Source organism: Scyliorhinus canicula, chromosome 11 (assembly GCF_902713615.1).
Source record: "Scyliorhinus canicula chromosome 11, sScyCan1.1, whole genome shotgun sequence".
Lineage (NCBI taxonomy): Eukaryota > Metazoa > Chordata > Chondrichthyes > Carcharhiniformes > Scyliorhinidae > Scyliorhinus > Scyliorhinus canicula.
This window is the reverse complement of record NC_052156.1, coordinates 20,896,358-20,917,387: the sequence shown is the minus strand read 5'-3', so window position 1 is coordinate 20,917,387 and position 21,030 is coordinate 20,896,358. Positions and strand designations below refer to the sequence as shown.

The 21,030-nt window shown below is 47.2% G+C and overlaps 1 protein-coding gene across 2 annotated transcripts; it reads right to left on the bottom strand.

Annotated features, from left to right (window-relative positions):
* Window positions 1–787: 787 nt before the first annotated feature.
* ogg1 (8-oxoguanine DNA glycosylase) lies at window positions 788–20,271 on the bottom strand. 2 transcript variants are annotated; one of them, XM_038812477.1, is made up of 8 exons: window positions 20,154–20,271; window positions 15,783–15,924; window positions 12,963–13,429; window positions 11,592–11,771; window positions 7,085–7,263; window positions 6,067–6,214; window positions 4,478–4,527; window positions 788–2,383 (listed from the first exon to the last, which is right to left on the bottom strand). In XM_038812477.1, exons 2-8 carry the CDS (start codon window positions 15,890–15,892, stop codon window positions 2,300–2,302), a joined length of 1,218 nt encoding a protein of 405 aa, XP_038668405.1. In that variant the 5' UTR covers window positions 15,893–15,924; window positions 20,154–20,271; the 3' UTR covers window positions 788–2,299. The 2 variants fall into 2 exon arrangements, with proteins under 2 accessions (XP_038668405.1, XP_038668404.1); XM_038812476.1 differs by having other exon boundaries at window positions 20,229–20,269.
* Between the last annotated feature and the right edge of the window lie 759 nt (window positions 20,272–21,030).

Here is a 21,030-nt window from a genome sequence, read left to right as displayed (position 1 = left end):
TCCCATGCTGAAACTGTTTGCACCCAGCACTAAGCTATAATAATCTCCAGATCGGAGCAGTACTTTCTGCGTTGCTGGGCTTAAAGGGCTGGACAAATTCTTCAGAACATCAGAGAGAAACCAGACCATTTGGGGGCTCAGTTTTGGCATGTTTTTTGATCTTAGTTATGCCGACGATTTCCCATTTCTGATTCAGCTCAGCCAATATTCACTGTACTAGGGTGCTGTTTTTCAACATATCTACAAGATTTCTTCTGTAAATAAGCTTCTTCGGGATGGCGTTCTAAGTTGCAAACTTGCTCATCGCCTCAAAGCCTCCCTGCCTAAAACTGATTCCGTTTAAACTCAGGTGACTGGCAAAAAAGCCAAAGGTGACATGAGGTTCTCAGAATGTGCTGCCCGACTGTGACTTTCAAAAGGGAACGGGATTAGCATCTGAAGGGATCAAGCTGGCAGGACTCCAGGGAAAGGGCAGGAGAGTGGGACCAGCTAAATTAATCTTGCAGAGAGGATAAATGGGATCCTTCTGTGCAGTAACCATTCTATGATTCTATTTAGAATGACATAATGCAGGTGGCCATTCGCCCCACAGTTTCTGTGCCGCCTCTTGGTAGAGATAATTCTCCTCCTGTGCTCTTTCCCCAGAGGCTTGCAAATATCCTCCAATCAAGTATTTATAGTTGCCAATCGTAATATGTTGTTAATATTTTACCTGATTCACTCAATTATATTGTAGCTTCTAACTGGATTCCTCCTCATCTTCAATGACATGTTGTGGAATCCAATATTAATAATCAGCATTCTTTATTAGGTTTACAAAAATACATGATCAAAATCTTCATTTATCCATCGATGCAACAAATTCATTTACATATTACACTTTTCCACAAACCTTCCCTGCAAAGGCAACTTGATATGCAACTGTTGTAGTTACTTAGAACCCATACTGCAGAAATCATAGAATTCCCAGTGCAGAAGGAGGCCGTTTGATCCATCGAATCTGCACTGACCCTCTGAAAGAGTCCTCTACCCAGCCCCACTCCCCCACCCTATCCTCATAACACCACCTAAGCTGTACATTTTTGGACACTAAGGGGCAATTTAGCATTGCTAATCCATCTAACCCTTTGAACCGTGGGAGGAAACTGGAACACCCGGAGGAAACCCACGCAGACACGGGGAGAAAATGCAAACTCCACACAGTCACCCAAGGCCAGAATTGAACCCGGGTTGCTGGCGCTGTGAGGCAGCAGTGCTAACCACTGTGCCACTGTGCCGCCCCGGTAGACTGTTTGGCTCAATTAGTTTCTGCTGTTGTTCTTACCCCACACAAGCCTCCTCCGTTTTCATCCAACCCTATCAGCAGATCCTGCTCTCGCTTTCTCAGTCGTGTATATCCAGCTTCCTCTTTAATGCATCTTTGCTCATTTGTCTCAACTATTCCAAGTGGTGCCAAGTTCCACATCCTCAACACTCTGTGGTGAAAGATTTCTCCTAAATTATTTATTGGACTTATCAGTGATTCATTAATGTTTAACCCCCTTAGTTTAGGCTTCCCCAAGTAGAAACATCTTCTCTAGTCTACCCTATCAACTCCTTTTGTGATCTTAAAAGGGAGTCCAGGGTGATGGAAAACAGGCAGGAATTAAGGCCAAGATCTAATGTTATTCAGTGGGGGAGAAGGCTCAAGACTCATGTCCTACTCATGCTCCTATTTATGGTAAGAGCCTCTATCAGGTCACCACTCGGCCTTGGTTAACAATTCAAAAGGACATGACCGTATACGTTTTGTTGGGGATGTGGGGGAGTCTGGGGACTGGATGCCGAGTGGGTTGGACCATAACGCAACCAGAAATTCACCTGTAACTGAAACAGATTGTCTTTAAACGTTCTTTGCAGAATTCTCCCATTCCACAGTAACAGCCAAGCTGACTTCTGTCGGGGTGCGCACTGAATCAATTATCCCCCAGTCCAAAATAGCATTTGCACTGATAATTTGGCCATATTATTGCAGTTCAGCCTTCAGGTTGCTCTGGCCGGAACATTCCTCAGTGTAAAAGTCATGACAGGAAACCTCAGAAGATCAAAGGGCTCCGGCTTTGATAAAGCTGAATAGCACTTGCACAGTAAAAGCTGGTTGATGAGAGGACCAGAAAAATAGACAGGTTTATGTTCCTTCACAGTGCAAGTTTAAACAGTGAAACAGGACAGGGGTCACAAGAGGTACATCACTGGAGGAGTGTCAAATAGTAATGACATTATCCTCTGCATTACGTCGGACTAATAGTAAGTTCCGCTGTCAGCTCCTGGTGTCTCTGTTCTGCTGTAACTCTTGCTTGGACTTGTATACCTGAAACTTCTTCAAATCGGCGGAAAACAGAACCTGGAATAGGGAAGTACAAATAATTAGTTATTGTGAGGCGGAGAGGGAGAACACACAGTAGTGGCAGTAAATGGTCAATACTGACTCTCTAAGCCATATTTACTTTGCTATCAGGAAACTGTAATTCTATAATTGCTACCCCTTAGGTTTGCACCAATCTATCAACCAAGATGCACGTGAGTTATCGCAAATTGCACAACGGATTAATCCCAGACAGAGATTCTTTCTTACTATACACACTCTCTCAGTATCCAACATCATGTCTAAACCCATCAATTATGCTATAATCTCTATCATTGTCTTGCGTCATCTTTCCCCAGTGCTCTATCTGAACCCATCAATCACATTACAGTGCATAGATTACATAGGAATTCCAGCTTGGACAAAGGTTTTTCAGCTCATCCAGTTCAAGTTGGTGTTTACTCTCCACTCGAGCAAGTAGCTCGAATCACATTTCATCATCCTTCGCCATATCCCTTTATCTCCTTCTCCTTTATCCACCTATCCAATCTAATCTTCAACGTTGACAACTTCTGCTTCAACTATTTAACCCTGGATGTGAGTTCAACTGCAACTCTTTCTCCCTGTTCCAAAAGTCTTACATTTAATCTTGTATCCATTGTCTTGTTCTAAATCTTTCATGAACCACGATTGGCAGGTATGCTAATCAATCGGTTAAACGGTTGTACATGCCCTCCTCTTAAAGGGACACCCTAACTTAATGCAAACATGTAAAGGAAACTTAACCAAACAAATTAAAATTTGGTGCCGGGTGTTGATGAAACATTCCAGTCACTCCCAGTGGTTAGCGGTCATGGGAGGTCTCCGTGTACAGGTGGCCACTGGATTCTCCCACTCCTCGGAAATCCTGGCGCAAATGTAACAGCAGAAGGGAGTTACGCAGTCAGGTCGAAAAACCTCCTCGCTCGCCAATTGACTGGACTTGTTGATGGGGCCTCTGGTCTCTTAACTACGAGAAATAAATCTGCTCTTATCCATCTTTCCATCATTTCAAACACTTCTATCACATCATCCCATAATCTGCACTGTTCTACCAAAAAACAAAGATCTGGAGCGCGATTCTCCGCTGCCCATGACGGGTCGGAGAATAGAGGGAGGGCCTTCCCGACAATTTTCACGGCCTCCCGCTATTCTCCCCCCCTACCCCCCCCCCTCTGGCCGCCCCACGACACGAATCGCTGCTTGCCGTTTTTTACGGCGAACAGCGATTCTCCGCAGGCCGATGACCGCGGAGTTTACGCCCGTTTTCACGGCCGCGATCACACCTGCTTTCAGCATTCGTGAAAACAGCCGCAAACTGCCCGTCCCGGACAACCATGGCACCGATTGGCACGGCCGGACCACGGCCGTGCCAAGGGTGGCATGGGCCTGCAATCGGTGGGCACCAATCGCGGGCAACGGGTCCGATACCCACGCACTATTTGTTCTTCCGCCGCCCTGCAGGATCAGTCCGCGGGGCAGCTGAGGGGCATGACGGCCCGCGCATGCGAGGGTTTGAGGCGTCTGCGTGATGACGTCATCCGTGCATGCGCGGGTTGGAGCCGTCCAACCCACGCATGCATGGCTGACGTCATCGTGCGCGTCAGCCGGCATGACGCTTGGCGCGCGGACTTAGCGATGGTCGCTAAGCCCGCGATGCCGTGCTTCACGGGGCCCCGCTGCTAGCCCCGCCCGGGAGGGGGGGAGAATCGGGTCCCAGGAGGGGGCGCGGAGGCTGCCGTGAAACACGGCCAGTTTCACGGCAGCCTTTATGATTCGCCGCATTTGCGGAGAATCGCGCCCCTAATCTTTCAAATCCATCTTTGGCTGTGTATTTGATCATCCAGCCGGTATCCTATTGCACCTATGCCATACTCTTACTCAAGCCTCAATACCCTAACATAGTGTGAATACTACACACACTACCTAACTGAGGTCTTATTGAGGTTTTACACAGATAGGTTCATCATTACCTCTTGGCATTATATTCCATATCTCTTGTTATAAGACCTAGAATTTTTGTATTCCCCTTTAGCTCTTTTGATCATTATGCTTCTTCCAGTCATCTATGAATTGTGTATTTTTATTACTTACAGATTGTGCCCAGCCAGCAAAAGGACCCCACAGGCTACGAAAATAATCACCTAAAATTAAAACACAGGAGGTAGTGAAGGTTTCCAGATATTACTAAAGAGCTGCTCCATGTTGTAAGTATTGTGTTTAATGCTCAATACATGATGACCCGGTGATGGGTTCTGTGCATTCTGTGTATTCTTTGATCAGTTCAAGCAAATATAAATGGACACAATAACATTATGACAGTGTAATATCCATCCCGAGACACAAGGGGGCACCCCAATTGATCTTCCCGTGGCACTCATGGAATACGAGCTCCCCCACTAGTGGGTGAGGCCCATCTGCAAGGGCTCATAGAAATCACTTCATAAAAGCCGGCCCTGATTGGGACCGGTGTGGTCGGGAGTGCCGGTTGGGACCTTTGGGCTGCACTGCAACCCTTGCTTTTGTCACTGAATTAAACTTTGTTTGAATTGACCTTCTTGGGCCTCCTGAGTCTTTTTACAATTAAAGATCACAGAATAGAAAAGCACTGAACCAAAGCTTGTAGCATGCAAAGCAGAACAGACAGGCATTTCCGTGGCCACAAAAGAGACTCCAGGATGGTATGTTGCCTCCTGCTGCCAGGGTCAGGGATGTGACTGAACGGCTGCAGGGCATACTGAAGGGGGAGGGCAAACAGACAGATATAAATGGTGCACATTGGTACCAACGATATAGGCAGAAAAAGGGATGGGGTCCTGAAAGCTGAATTTAGGGAGCTAGGAAGTAGATTAAAAAACAAGACCCAGAAGGTAGTAATCTTTGGATTACTTCCGGTGCCACGTGCTGGTGAGTATAGAAATAGGAGGTTAGTTCAGATGAATGCATGGCTGGAGAAATGGTGCAGGAGGGAGGGCTTTAGATTTCTGGGACATTGAGACCGTTTTCAGGGATGGTGGGACCTGGCAGACGGTTTGCATTTGAACTGAAATGGGATGTGTCCTTGCAGGGAGGTTCAAAAACCAGGAAGATATACGAAACCCACATTAAATGCTAGTTCTGCCCTAGTTGGAGTATTGTGGGCGATTCTGGGCAACCCACTTTAGGAAGGACATGAAGGCTTTGGAAAGAGTGCAGCAAAAATTTACTAGAATGGTTTCGGGGAGAGCAGCTTCAGTTATATGGATAGACTGGAGAAGATGGGGTTATTCTTCAGAATAGCAAAGGCTCGGGGGTAACTTAATAGAGGGAAACCATGAACGCTTTAGAGGACAGAAAGAGAAACTGTTTCCAATGGCTTAAGGTGATTGGCCGAAGAACCAGAGGCGACTTGAGGAAATTCTTTATTATGCAACGAGTGGTTAGCATCTTGCCTGATGGGTATTCAACAGTAGCTTTCAAAAGTGAATTGGATAAATACTGGAGGAAAACATTGCAGGGATCGATGGAGCAGGACTAACTGGATTGATCTTTGCAAAGGCTGGCACAGACTCGATGTGTTGAATAGCCACTTTCCGTACTATAGAGTTTTACGATTCAGAGATTCTATAACTAGTTATCTAGACAGCGGCCGTCACATAGCGGCTTTTTGATGCCATTAACAACCCGGGCGATCTTTTTCTTACCAATTTCCCGGTACACTCTGTCAGTGAGAGTTTTTTGACCTGCCCCCAGGTGGGAGTGATAATCACGCTTAGTGATCTGCCAGACGTGTGTGTCCACGGGAATAACGTCCGGCTTATCCAGAGACATCAGGCAAACACAGTCAGCCACCTAGAATCAGATCAGAGAATCAGTCAACACAGGGAAGACTATGCTTTGGAACTGGTCTGATGAAGAAAGGACATATGAACTTGGTTTGTATTCCCCTGAATTTAGGAGGCTGAAGGTGATCTAATCAAGGTGGGGGGGGGGGGGAAAGATCTGAAACAGAAACTATATCCTCTGGCGGAGTAATCCACAACAAAGGGACATAATCTCAAAATTAGAGATTAGTCATGTAGGCGGGAATATCAGGGAGCATTATTTTCTACACAGAAGGTAGCAAAATTCTAACATCGTTCCCCCATAAAGTTGCGGATTTTGGCTCAATTACAGATTTCAAGCCTGAGATTAGATTCACGTTCGGTCAGGGGTTCCAAGGGATACAGGTAAATGGAGTGAAGTTACAGACCAACCATGATCTAATAGAATGGTGGAGTGGGGCTGAATGGTCTACGCCTGTTCCTGTGGTATAATTACGACGTTGGATCTGTCCAGATACTCAGCTTTAGTTTCACATCTCGATTCTGCAAGAGAGGTGGGTGGAAACAGAAAGCGAAAGCCGCGAAAAGCTATTGGCACAGATTACAAACCTTGTCCAACTTTCAACGGCAGAAGGCAGCTTTAGCTTAAAATGGGAGTTCACCTCCCCAGCATTATTAGATCTCATTTTGATAAACACATGATCCAAAAAGAAAAATCGGCACCCAAAAATCGGCAATTGTTGCTCCCCACTGACTTCTTCTGCCTCCAGTTAAGGCTGAACCAATTTTGGGAGCAATCCCAGAGAATCAAGAGCGAAGAAGGTGAAACAAATTTCTTTCAGCTTAGGAATAGCAGCAACTAAATATTAAAACCCCATCCGCTGACTGACTCATTCACCTTTGCCCCCACACCAGGTAAAGTGCACAGCGCACGTTTTGCTTCCTCATATAGTGCCTGACGGAGTGAATTCAGCCAGTCGGAACCATGTGTCTCCAGTATCATCTTTGCACTCTGATTGACGAACTTTGCTCTGTATCCAAATCCCAGAACCCGCAACTGCTTTTCCACATCATCTCCTGCATGGGATGACACAAGGAATCATCACTCTTTTCTGTGATCCAGGTTCTCACAATTGCCCTCTCCACATCACCATCATCCTGCCCCCGCCTCTTCCCATCATTCCCCACCTCAACCACGCCACTCCACATTACTATGTAAACATAGATGAGTCACTGGGGCAGTAATCCAGAGACCCAGGGTAATGCTCTGGGGACCCAAGTTCAAATCCCACTGAGGCAGACAGAGAAATTTGAATTCAATACAAATCTGGAATTAAATGTCTAATGTTGACCATGAAACAACTCCTGATTGGATAGTGAGGTGGTTGATTCTGAGACCAGGGTCCTGAATCTCAATGAAGGTAACGATGATGGTATGAGCTGGCTATGATGGACTGGGAAACATTACTGAAAGGAAGGACAGAGGACATGCAATGGCAGACATTTAAGGAACAAATAGGTGAACTCCAAAAGTTGTTCATTCCTAGTTGGCCCAAGAGTAGAAAGGGAACTGTGGCCAAACCATGGCTTACAAATGAGATTAGAGACAGTGTTAAATTTAAAGAGACCTGAGGATTGGGAACAGTTTAAAATTCAGCAAAGATGGACCAAGGGTTTGATTAAGATGGGGAAAATACAATATGAAAGTAAGATGGCGGGGAACATAAAAAACCTCTTAAGTATGTAAAGAGAAAAAGATTAATAGAAATAAATGTAGGCCCCTGGCAGTCAGAAACAGGGGAATTCATAACGGGAAACAAAAAATGGGCGAGGAACTAAACTTGTACTTTGCTTCTGTCACAAAGGAAGACATGAATAATGTATCGGAAGTTCTGAGTAACACAAGTGTTAGTGAGGAGCTGAAGGAAATTAGTGTCAGTAGAGAAATGGTTTGGGGGAAATTAATGGGATTGAAGGCGCATAAATCTCCAGAGCACGAAAATCCTCATCCCAGAGTAAGGAAGTGCCCCTCGAAATAGTAGATCCATTGGTGGTCATTTTTCAAAATTCTCTGGAATGGTTCCTACAGATTGGAGGGCAGCTAATATTGCCCCGCTATCCAAAAAGAGAAAAGAGGGAACTATAGACCAGCGAGTCTGTCGGAAAGTTGCTGGAGTCCATTATCAAGGATTTCATAGCACAGCATTTGGAAAGCAGTGGTTTAATCAGACAAAGTCAGCATGGATTTATGATAAGGAAATCATTCTTGACAAATCTATTAGAATTCTTTGAAGGTGTAACGAGTAGAGTTGACCAGGGAGAACCGGTGGATGTAATTTATTTAGACTTTCAACAAGGTCATAGCAGATTACTATGTAAAGTTAAAGCACATGGGATGCAGGTAGTATCTTGAGATGGATAGAAAGTTGGTCAGCAGGCAGGAAGCAAAATGTTGGAATAAATGGGTCTTTTTCTGATTGACAGTGACTAGTGGCATACTGCAGGGATCTGTGCTAGGACCCCAACTGTTTACATTATATATTAATGATTTGGACGAGGCAACTAAATGTATTATCTTCAAATTTTCAGATCGTACAAAGTTGTGTAAGAGGTAGAGTTGTGAGGAGGATGCAGAGATGCTTCAGCGGGATTTGGACAGGCTGAGTGAGTGGGCACATGCATGGCAGATGCAGTATAATGTGGATAAATGTGAGGTTATCCGCTTCGGTAGCAAAAATAAAAAGACAGATTAATATTGAATGGGTGTAAACTGAGAGAGGTGGATACTCAGCGAGACCTTGGTGTCCTCGTGCATCAGTCACTGAAAGTAAGCGTGCGGGTACAACAGGCAGTAAAGAAGGCAAATGGCATTTTGGCCGTCATAGTGAGACGATTGGAGCATAGGAATAGGGATGTTTTACTGCAATTGTAAAGGGTATTGGTGAGGCCACACCTGGAGTATTGTGCGCAGTTTTAGTCCTTATCTGAGGAAGGATGTTCTTGCTATGGAGGGAGTGCAGAGAAGGTTTACCAGGCTGATTCCTGGGATGGCAGGACTGTCATATGAGGAGAGACTAAGTCGGTTGGGATTATATTCATTGGAGTTTAGACGAGTGGGAGGGGATCTCACAGAAACCTGTAAAATTCCAGCAGGATTAGACAGGGTAGATTCAGAAAGAATGTTCCCGATGGTGGGGGAATCCCATTTACAATGTTAGAATGTCTGGATGAGTTGGTAAGAAAGTAATGTGCTTCTATCAGTCTGCGTTTTCTGTTTCTTTGTTTCTGGTCTGATTTATTGAGGAATGAAGATAGAAGTTGCCTTTATATAGCACTTTTCACTTTGTCAGGATGTCCCACAGCACCTCATAGCTAATGAAGTACCTGAGAAGTGTATTCACTGTTGTAATGTAGCAAAACATTGTGAGTGATGTGTACACAGCAAGGTCCCACAAAGTGCGGTGAGGTAAATGTCCACTTTGCCTGTTTTAAGTGGTGCTGGTAGGAGAATAACTTAGAGCTGAAAGTGCTACTACTGAGCCAAGACCGGCACTGATAGTTTCTACACTTTTCTGTTTAAAACATAATTATTACACTCTTTTGTAACTGCATTTTCTCCCCGTGTCTGTGGGTTTCCTCCGGGTGCTCAAGTTTCCTCTCCCAGTCCAAAGATGTGCAGGTTAAGTGATTAGCCATGCTAAATTGTCCCTTAGTGTCCAAAAGGTTAGGTGGAGTTACTGGGTGACGGGGATAGGTGGGGACTTGGGCTTAAGTTTAGGGGATGGTTTAGCTCAGTGGGCTAAACAGCTGACTTGTAATGCAGAATAAGGCCAGCAGCGTGGGTAGTATTCCCGTACCGGCCACCCCGACCAGGCGCCGGAATGTGGCGACTAGGGACTTTTCACAGTAACTTCATTGAAGCCTACTTGTGACAATAAGCGATTATTATTATATGAAGTCAGGTGTTCTTTACAATGGGTGGTGCAGACTCGATGGGCCGAATGGCATTCTTCTGCACTGTAGGAATTAATATGATGACTAGCCCCAGCTGCTAATAGAAATACAACCAACCCACAACCAGAAATCACAGAAATAAACAATACACCAATGCAAGATTTAGATATAGAGACTGCAACAGCAGACTACTAAAGAGTTTAAAGAAACTTCAATTGCGAAGCATTACCAATGTCCGATTCTAAAATAGTAAGATTTCTTTTATTTTTTGCATTTGAAGTTAACGGAGTAAGTTCAAGACCAAAGAATTTCCCAGTTTCTCTGTGGAAGAGACCTGAAGCTTGGTCCGGTGTTGCTGGTGCAGCCAGAGGGTTTACTGGGAGTCCAATTTGCAGACAGTGGCCCTGCGCTTTAGTTATAAAAAAGGCACCACTGTGCTTGAACAGTTTTCCAGTGTGATATCACCACCTGGTGGCAACCGACAAATGCTACAGGCAAAATCACTCTCAGGGAAAATACAACAGGTTCCTTCCGCTCGCTCCACTGCGACAAACCTAGGGTTTGTGCCAACTGCAGGTCGGAAGATTATGAATTCAAGTCCCATTGTAGAGATCTGAGCACAGAAATCCAGGCTGCCACTCCAGCACTTACGGACTGCTGCGCTGTTGGAGGTGCCACCTTTTGTAATCCGAGGCCTTGCCTGCTCTCTCGGGCAGGCAGAAAAGATGCCTTTGCATTATTTTGAAGAACAGCAGAGAAGCCATCCTTGGCATCCTACCTAAAATTGAACCCTCGTCCAATAAGATAAAGTCATCGACTTGAAACATGAACCCTTTTCCTCTACCCACAGATGCTGCCTGACCTACTGATCATTTCTAACTTTTATTTCATTGAAAACAGACTGTTTTTAAAATTATTTTGATTGTTTGGTTTTTCGGACATTTCAGTTTGTGGAAGCTGGCTGTGCTCCTGTGACAGCAGTGACGGTGCTTCATTAGCTGCAAGGTGCCTTGGAAGGTCCTGTGGTTGTGAAAGGCGCTGTGTTTGTAAGCCTTTCTTTCAAACAGAAGTGCCCGAGTCTCTCTTTCTGGAAGCTCACAAAGCAAGTGCAGCAGCTCCGATCACCAGGCCACATATTGCATTGTAACAACCTGAGCAAGTGGTCATTCCCCATATGTCTAAGCCTGGATGCTGAATGTTAGTGGGCTATGCATCCACGTGGGGCATAACAACAAAGACCTCAACCCTAATTCAGGGTCGAACACGGCCTCGGGCATCTGTGCTCGCCTGCTCCAGCTAGAGGTCACTGGGTAGCGAGAAGGACTGAGCACCCCGCCATTATTTCCAACCTCTCTTTAACCCAGCAGCACTGGGTTCAAATGCCCCTGTCCCCCCGCCGCCTGCCTCTCCAGCCAGCAGCCCTGCCAAACCCTTCCCGCTCTGACACCAACCTGCCAATGCCTGCAGCGTTGGGAACGAGTAGTAGGTGGAGGAATCCAGCTTGCACAGCCTCTTTCCGTAGGCCTGGCACAGGCGCTCGATCATTCCGGTGATACGCGAGATGTGATTGTTGGAAGTGCAGATGAAAGCAAAGAGACACTCAGTTGGATCCTGACGCAGGATGCGGACCCCTGAAACAGCACAGAACACCGAGGCACAGATTAGAAATAAAATCATTACTCACTGCCGAGCTGGATAAATAAACCGTTCCACAATAGTCGAGTGCTTTCTCTTTCACACACCCCGCATACAATGTGTATCTGAGGAAATTTTGTACTGAGTGTTTCCAGCATGTTCTGTTTTTAACTCACACTCCCTGCAGGCTGGCTGCTAGAGGAAACACACCCCGACAAGTATCACTCCAAAACCTCTGAAGAATATGTACTCAATCAAAAGCCCATTCATAATAAATAAAGATAAAGTCGCCATAGTCCCAGATGACCATAGGCTGCTTTTACCCTTTGAGGGGGGAGAGCTGACTGGTGGTGATTTAATCTGAGGATCACCACACCTCAGGTGAGGGGGCAAGATTAAGAAGGCAGGCCCTTCATGAATAATGTCAGCTGGTACGGGAATTGAACCCGCGCTGCTGGCCTCGCTCTGCATCACGAACCAGCTGTCCAGCCAACTGAGCTAAAACGCTTTCAATTCCGGTCTTGGGCAACTGTTTGTATGGTGTTTGCACTTTCTCTCCGTGTCTGCGTGTGTTTCCTCCGCATGCTCCGGTTTCCTCCCACAGTCCAAGGATGTGCTTGTTATATGGATTGGTCATGCTAAATTGCCCTATAGTGTTCAGGTTAGGTGGAGTTACGGGAATGGGGTGGGGAGTAGGCCAAGGTAGAGTGCTCTTTCGGAGGGTCAGTGCAGACTCGATGGGCCGAAAGACCTCCTCCTGCACTGTAGGGATTCTATGATTACTTCCATTTTCCTGCCTGTACCCCATAACCCTCGACTCCGAACTTAATCTTGAATATATTCAACGGCCCAGCCTCCAGTGCTCTGGGGGGGTAAAGAATTCCAAAGATCAAAATTCCTCGGAGAGAAAAATAATCTCCTCCTCTCTTGTCTTAAATGTGAGACCCCTTATTTTTAAACGGAATCCCCGAGCTTGAGATTCACCCACAAGGGGAAACATCCTTTCCGTATGTACCCTGTCAACCCCTTCAGAATCAATAATACCACCATTCATTCTTCTAATAGGAAGTATCTAATAGCTAGTATCCCTTCTGTACAGTGTCTGCAGTGCTGGGTGCAAAATATTAATCGGACCTTCACCCATTCCGTTATGTATCAATTTTGAGCTCCTGGAGGAACTTACATACCAGGGAAATCCTGTGCTACTCGCTCAAAGTGTTTGTCAGCTTGGCTCCAGTGGGAATACAGCTCCGAGAGACGCACGTGCAGCTGAAAATAGTCGGTTAAAATCCTGCACTCCCCTTCCTCCACGGCACTGCTTTCTGCCTTCACCAGACCAGCTGTGGTAATGTCGGTCTGTGACATGTACTCCACCGGTTCCATTTTCACTTCAGGAAACATCCCCTCTGTTTTTGGGAAGTTTTTATCATCCCTTTTAAATTCCGTTTTTATTCCATTTTCCTTTTTCACTTTAATGCCGATCGCATTTGCAGCAGGTCCTTTTCTCTTCTTGTGACTTCTTGATGATAATTGGGTGGCGTTTTCTTCCTCCCGGGAATAGGTCCGGTACCAGATCTTATCCTCGGTCTGAGTCAGGGTCCACACACGATTGGCTAAGACGCCTGTCCAGTGCCCAGGGCTCGTCTCCTGCCATCTGCAAGATAAGATTTGGGTTCAGACTGGTGCTGATTAAATACAGGCGCTGCCTTTTAGTTCCAGCTACCTGCTGCTTTCTCAACCTTCAGGTTCCATTGTCCTCTCCTTCAATTACAAGTCCTGCGATCCTGCCCTCAACTTAACCCTTAGTTCTCAAGCCCATACCACACTCTCGGTGATCAGAGTATCAGAAGCCACCCTGACAACACTCCTGCAGTCCAAAGATGCGCAGGTTAGGTGAATTGGCCATGATAAATTGCCCTTAGTGTCCAAAATTGCCCTTAGTGTTGGGTGGGGTTACTGGGTTATGGTGATAGGGTGGCGGTGTTGACCTTGGGTAGGGTGCTCTTTCCAAGAGCCGGTGCACACTCGATGGGCCGAATGGCCTCCTTCTGCACTGTAAATTCTATGAAATCTATGAAATACTTCCAACCCAGTTCCAGGTCAAAACGATTGGGTATAGATTCTCACTTCCTCCATTCAGCAATCGCACAGACAGGGCCCACCCCTCTTTGCTGTAACTCGAGCCTGCACCATTGTGGAAGGAGAGGAGTCCATTTCCTGGTCCTGTTACCCCACCAGAGGACTAAATCACTGACCCAGGCCCTTCTGTTACCTTTCTCTTGGCATAAGCTATGGTTGGAAATGGGCATGGGTACCCGGCTACTCAACTAGCATTTATATGTGGCAACTGGGGAAGGCAATGCCAGCTTTCCCACTGGTGCAGGGACTGGGGGCTAAACTGAGCCCAGGGCAGTAGGCTTTAGTGGCCCGTGCTCCCTTTTCATACCCTTCCCAGTTTGGGGTGGAAGAGCAGAGGAAAATCCAGTCCGAGGCCACAATGTTAGTAGCAGTGAAGGAAAGAGAAATAATGTTTGAAATTACAATTGTCACGTTACTCTGTTCCAGTGGGAATAGTCTCAAGAAGTTGGGACTCTGGCACACAGTTGGAGCCGTATTAAAGGAGGGGAAGTCTTTACTTGACATCCAACCCAGGTTACCATTAAAATAAAGAAGGAAAATGCTTGAAATACGCAGCTGGCCAGGTAACATCTGTGGAGATAGAAACAGAGTTCACAATTCAATTCAATGATCTTTCACCTGAGCCAGGCGATAACTGGCCTTGGAATGCTTGACGAAGCAGTCAGCCCTTTACCCTGAATTTAAAGCTGAATTTGCTGACATCGACAGAGCGTTTGACTGAGTGTAGCATCAAGAAATCCTAGCGAAGCTGCAGTCAATGGGAATCAAGGGGACAAGCTTCCACTGGTTGGAGTCATACCTAGCACAAAGGACAATGGTTGTGGGAGGTCAATCATCTCAGTCCCAGGACATTATCACAGGAGTCTCTCAGCACAGTTTGTAGACGCAACCACCCTCAGCTGCTTCATCAATGATCTTCCCACCATAAGAAGGTCAGTAGTGGGATGTTCACTGACGACTGCACAATGCTCAGCACCCATGGCGGAAAAGTGACAAGCAACATTCTCACCACACGAGTGCCAGGCAATGACCATCTCCAACAAGAGAGAATCTAATCATCTCCCCTTGACATCAAATATTGTTGAATCACCCACTATCAACATCCTGGGGGTTAACATTGACCAGAAACTGAACTAGACTAGCCGTATAAATACTGTGGCTACAAGAGCAGAGACTGGGAATTCTGCAACAAGTAACTCACATCCAGACTCTCCAAAGTCCGTCCACCATCTACAAGGCACAGGAGTGTGATAGAACACTCTCCACCTTCCCTGGATGGGTGCAGCTCCAACAACACTCAAGAAATTTAACAAGACATAGGAGCCCATCCATCACCTTAAAAATTCACTCCCTCCACCACCGACACACAGTAGCAGCCGTGTGTACCATCTACAAGATGCACTGCAGTAACTCACCAACTTTCCTTCAACAGCACCTTCTAAACCCATGATCTCTACCACCTAGAAGCACAAAGATTCAGGGGAACATCATCACCTGCAACTTTCCTCCAAGCCACACGTTGGCCTGACTTAGAAGTACATCACCTTCACTGTCACGGTGTCAAAATCCTGGAACTCCCTCTCTAACAGCACTGTGGGTGTACCTACGCCACATGGACTGCAGCAGTTCAAGATGGCAGCTCACCACCACCTTCTCAAGGGCAATCAGGGATCGGCAACAAATGCTGGGCTAACCTGGAAGCCCTCACATCCTGTGAATTAATAATTTAATTAAAGGTTACTCGGAATTATAACCGTCATGTTGCTCACAAGTGCCTGTATATAAACATTAGAATTAATTCTACGATGCTGAAACACACTCATCCCAGTCCAAACAACACCAAAATCTCACAAGTATAATAAACTCACCGGAACGACTGACCACAAGAAAGTACAATGTTTAGCCTTAGCTCGGAGCGAGTGCAGGGGAGTGAGTGCCACAGTGCTGGGCAGGAAGTCAGTACAGCATGTCGCTGCATGGTTCAATCAGTTAGGTATTATCCCAATGACCCTGTAAAACAAATAGAATGAAGGGATGTTATTACAACAAATGTGAAAGCTTACTCCAGATCAGAAACAGAGTTAATGTTTCGGCATACAAACACAAGATGTAGGAGCAGATATAGGCCATTAGGCATCTCCAACTTGCTCTGCTATTCAATACGATCGTGGTTTATCCGGTAGAGTTTTGAATTCCACATTCCCATCTGTCCCCAATAATCTTCGATTTCCTTCCCTAACAAGAACCTATCTACCTCCGCTTTAAACATTTTCAATGCCCCGCCTCCATCACCTTCCAAGGCAGAGAGTTCCAAAGGCGCACAACCCCAGAGAGAAAATAAACATTCTCTTCATCTTCGTCCTAAACAGGCGACCCTTCATTTTAAAACAGTGCCCCCTCCCCTAGCACTGGACTCACCCACAAGAAGAAAAACCTTTCCCACATCCATTCTATAGTGCAGCACCCAGAACTGTACACAATACTCCAGCTTAGGTCTGACCAGCGCCTTGTATAAGATCAGCATAAACGCCTTGCTCTTGTATTTTACTTCTATTTATTTAAAAAATTAATTCACAGGATGTGGCCGTCGCTGGCTGGGCTAGAATGTATTGCCCATCCCTAATTGCCCTCCAACTGAATGGCTTTGTAGGCCATTGCAGAGGGTATTTAATAAAGCCCTGTGTGATTTATCAACTACTCTCTCCACCTGTCCTGCTACCGTCACCCCCTTAAGATTTATACCACCTTATTTTATATTTTCTGCCCGTGTTCTTCCAACCAAAATGCACCACCTCAAACTTCTCCGCATTGAACTTCATTTTCCACCTGTCTGCCCACTCCAACAACTTGTCTGTCTTCCTTTTAGTTCTACACTGTCCTCCTCACAGTTTTCAATGCTTCCAAGTTTTGTGTCACTATTAAGTCAGATGACCACAAGCTTGGTCAAAGATGTAGATTTTAAGAGGTGTCTGAAAGAGGAAAGCAAGATAGAGCGGCAGAGAGTTGTACAGTGGGCATTCGAGAGCTTGGTTCCTCGGCAACAACTAGACTGTCAGAGAGAGAGGGAGTTCCAGGATTTTGACACACTGACAGTCATGGCACAACCAATGGTGCAGTAATTATAGAACATAGAACAGTACAGCACAGAACAGGCCCTTCGGCCCTCGATGTTGTGCCGAGCAATGATCACCCTACTCAAGTCAACGTATCCACCCTATACCCGTAACCCAACAACTCCCCCCCTTAACCTTACTATTAGGACACTACGGGCAATTTAGCATGGCCAATCCACCTAACCCGCACATCTTTGGACTGTGGGAGGAAACCGGAGCACCCGGAGGAAACCCACGCACACACGGGGAGGACGTGCAGACATGGAAGGGCGCAGATACCTTGGAGATTTGTTAGGTTGGAGACGATTATTGAGATAAGATGGGGCGTGACCTTGGAAGGATTTGAAAACAAGAATGATCATTTTAAAATCAAGATGTTGCTTGACTGGCAGCCAACGAAGGTCAGCGAGCACAAGACAACACTGTCCCTATTACTCCCTGTTCAAACTCCACCCCGCCAATCACCATTCAAACACCACCCCCTGCCAATCACCATTCAAACTCCACCCCCTGCTAATCACCATTCAAACTCCACCCCCTGCCAATCACCATTCAAACTCCACCCCCTGCCAATCACCATTCAAACCCCACCCCCTGCCAATCACCATCCAAACTACACCCCATGCCAATCACCATTCAAACTCCACCCCCTGCCAATCACCATTCAAACTCCCTCCCCGCCAATCACCGTTCAAACTCCACCCCCTGCCAATCACCATTCAAACTCCACCCCCTGCCAATCACCATTCAAACTCCATCCCCGCCAATCACCGTTCAAACTCCACCCCCTGCCAATCACCATTCAAACTCCACCCCCTGCCAATCACCATTCAAACCCCACCTCCTGCCAATCACCATCCAAACTACACCCCATGCCAATCACCATTCAAACTCCACCCCCTGCTAATCACCAAACTCCACTCCCTGCCAATCACCATTCAAACTCCACCCCCTGCCAATCATCATTCAAACTCCACCCCCTGCCAATCACCATTCAAACTCCATCCCCGCCAATCACCATTCAAACTCCACCCCCTGCCAATCACCATTCAAACTCCACCCCCTGCCAATCACCATTCAAACCCCACCCCATGCCAATCACCATTCAAACTCCACCCCCTGCCAATCACCATTCAAACTCCACCCCCTGCCAATCACCATTCAAACCCCACCCCCTGCCAATCACCATCCAAACTACACCCCCTGCTAATCACCAAACTCCACCCCCTGCCAATCACCATTCAAACTCCACCCCCTGCCAATCATCATTCAAACTCCACCCCCTGCCAATCACCATTCAATCACCATTCAAACCACACCCCCAGACAATCACCATTCAAACTCCACCTCCTGCCAATCACCATTCAAACTCCACCCCCAGACAATCACCAGTCAAACTCCACCTCCTGCCAATCACCATTCAAACTCCATCCCCTGCCAATCACCATTCAAACTCCACCCCCTGCCAATCACCATTCAAACCCCACCCCCTGCCAATCACCATTCAAACCCCACCTCCAATCACCATTCAAACCCCACCCCCTGCCAATCACCATTCAAACCCCACCCCCTGCCAATCACCATTCAAACTCCACCCCCTGCTAATCACCATTCAAACCACACCTCAGACAATCACCATTCAAACCCCACCCCCTACCAATCACCATTCAAACCCCACCCCCTGCCAATCACCATTCAAACCCCACCCCCTGCTAATCACCATTCAAACCCCACCCCCTGTCAATCACCATTCAAACCCCACCCCCTGCCAATCACCATTCAAACTCCACCCCCTGCTAATCACCATTCAAACCACACCCCAGACAATCACCATTCAAACCCCACCCCCTACCAATCACCATTCAAACCCCACCCCCTGCCAATCACCATTCAAACCACACCCCCAGACAATCACCATTCAAACTCCACCTCCTGCCAATCACCATTCAAACTCCACCCCCTGCCAATCACCATTCAAACCCCACCCCAATCACCATTCAAACCACACCCCCAGACAATCACCATTCAAACTAAACCTCCTGCCAATCACCATTCAAACTCCACCCCCAGACAATCACCAGTCAAACTCCACCCCCTGCCAATCACCATTCAAACTCCATCCCCTGCCAATCACCATTCAAACTCCACCCACTGCCAATCACCATTCAAACCCCACCCACTGCCAATCACCATTCAAACTCCACCCCCTTCTAATCACCATTCAAACCCCACCCCCTGCCAATCACCATTCAAACTCCACCCACTGCCAATCACCATTCAAACCCCACCCACTGCCAATCACCATTCAAACTCCACCCACTGCCAATCACCATTCAAACCCCACCCCCTGCCAATCACCATTCAAACCCCACCCACTGCCAATCACCATTCAAACTCCACCCACTGCCAATCACCATTCAAACTCCACCCACTGCCAATCACCATTCAAACCCCACCCCCTGCCAATCACCATTCAAACTCCACCCCCTGCTAATCACCATTCAAACTCCACCCCCTGCTAATCACCATTCAAACCCCACCCCCTGTCCATCAGCACCGAACCCGCCCCCTGTCCATCAGCACCAGACCCCGGCTCCTGTCCATCAGCACACAGACCCCGCCCCCTGCCCAGCAGCACCCAGACCCCGCCCCCTGTCCATCAGCACCCAGACCCCACCCCCGGTCCATCAACACCCAGACCCCGCCCCCTGTCCATCAACACCCAGACCCCACCCCCGGTCCATCCACACCCAGACCCCGCCCCCTGTCCATCAACACCCAGACCCCACCCCGTTCAGCAGCACCCAGACCCCGCCCCCTGTCCAGCAACACCCAGACCCCACCCCCTGTCCATCAGCACCCACACCCCGCCCCCTGTCCATCAACACCCAGACCCCACCCCCTGTCCATCAGCACCCACACCCCGCCCCCTGTCCATCAGCACCCAGACCCCGCCTCCTGTCCATCAGCACCCAGTCCCCGCCTCCTATCCATCAGCACCCAGAGTCCGCCCCCTGTCCATCAGCACCCAGACCCCGCCTCCTGTCCATCAGAACTCTCACTTCCGCCTCTATTCTGGACGGTTTGCCAATGTAATTTGGTTCATTTCCCCCCCTCGCCACTAACCTGTATTCCCACCTCCCCCCACCGGCCGGGTGCCGGTCCCGGTCCCGGTCTAATGACCATCCGCCGCTCTGGTACCTGAGCCTCGCAGCCTGAGCCTCATCCCGCGGTGGCCGAGTGAACCTTTCGCGGAGTGTCTGTTTTAAACTGCGTGTACCCAGTATACATGTTGGCCGAGTGTGCGTCTCCCGGAGTTCGCACCAGCCAGCTCCAGCCTCACTGATGGGCCGGCAGCAAATTGCTTGCTGTACAAGAGCCTGCCATTTATCCATGGTGAAAGGCTCTATCTTTAAAAAATGATTCATCTTTTTGACGCATCTTATTTTTAAAAAGTACTAAATGCATAATTCAAAAGAGCAGAGTGTGAATCTGCATTATACCATCACTAAATCACAGAATTGTTACAGCTCTGACCATTCAGCCCTTCGTGTCTGCACTGGCTCCCCAAAAAATCAAATCATCAATGGAGTTCTGTATCTGGACTTGGAACATGAACTGTGTTTTTTTTTTCTCCATAGCAGACCGGCTGAGTCTATCCAGCATTTCCTGTTTTTAATTCAATTCTTACTATTCCCCTGCCTTCATCCGGGACCCTGCATATTCTTCCTTTTCAGATAATGTCAAATTTACTTTTGAATGCTCCAATTGAAGCTTAGGCAGCCCTCACTGCGTGAAAATTATGTTTCCTTATTTGGTGGCGCTGCCTTCAACCCTCTATATACTCTTTATAGTCAAGCCAAATACTGCACCTTGCACTCAAATTGAAACCCTGTTACGATCTTGTAGACTTATCATTACCTTGCCATTTCCATATCATAGAATCCTGACAGGGCAGAATGAGGCCATTTGGCCCATCGAGTCTGCACGACCCTCCGAAAGA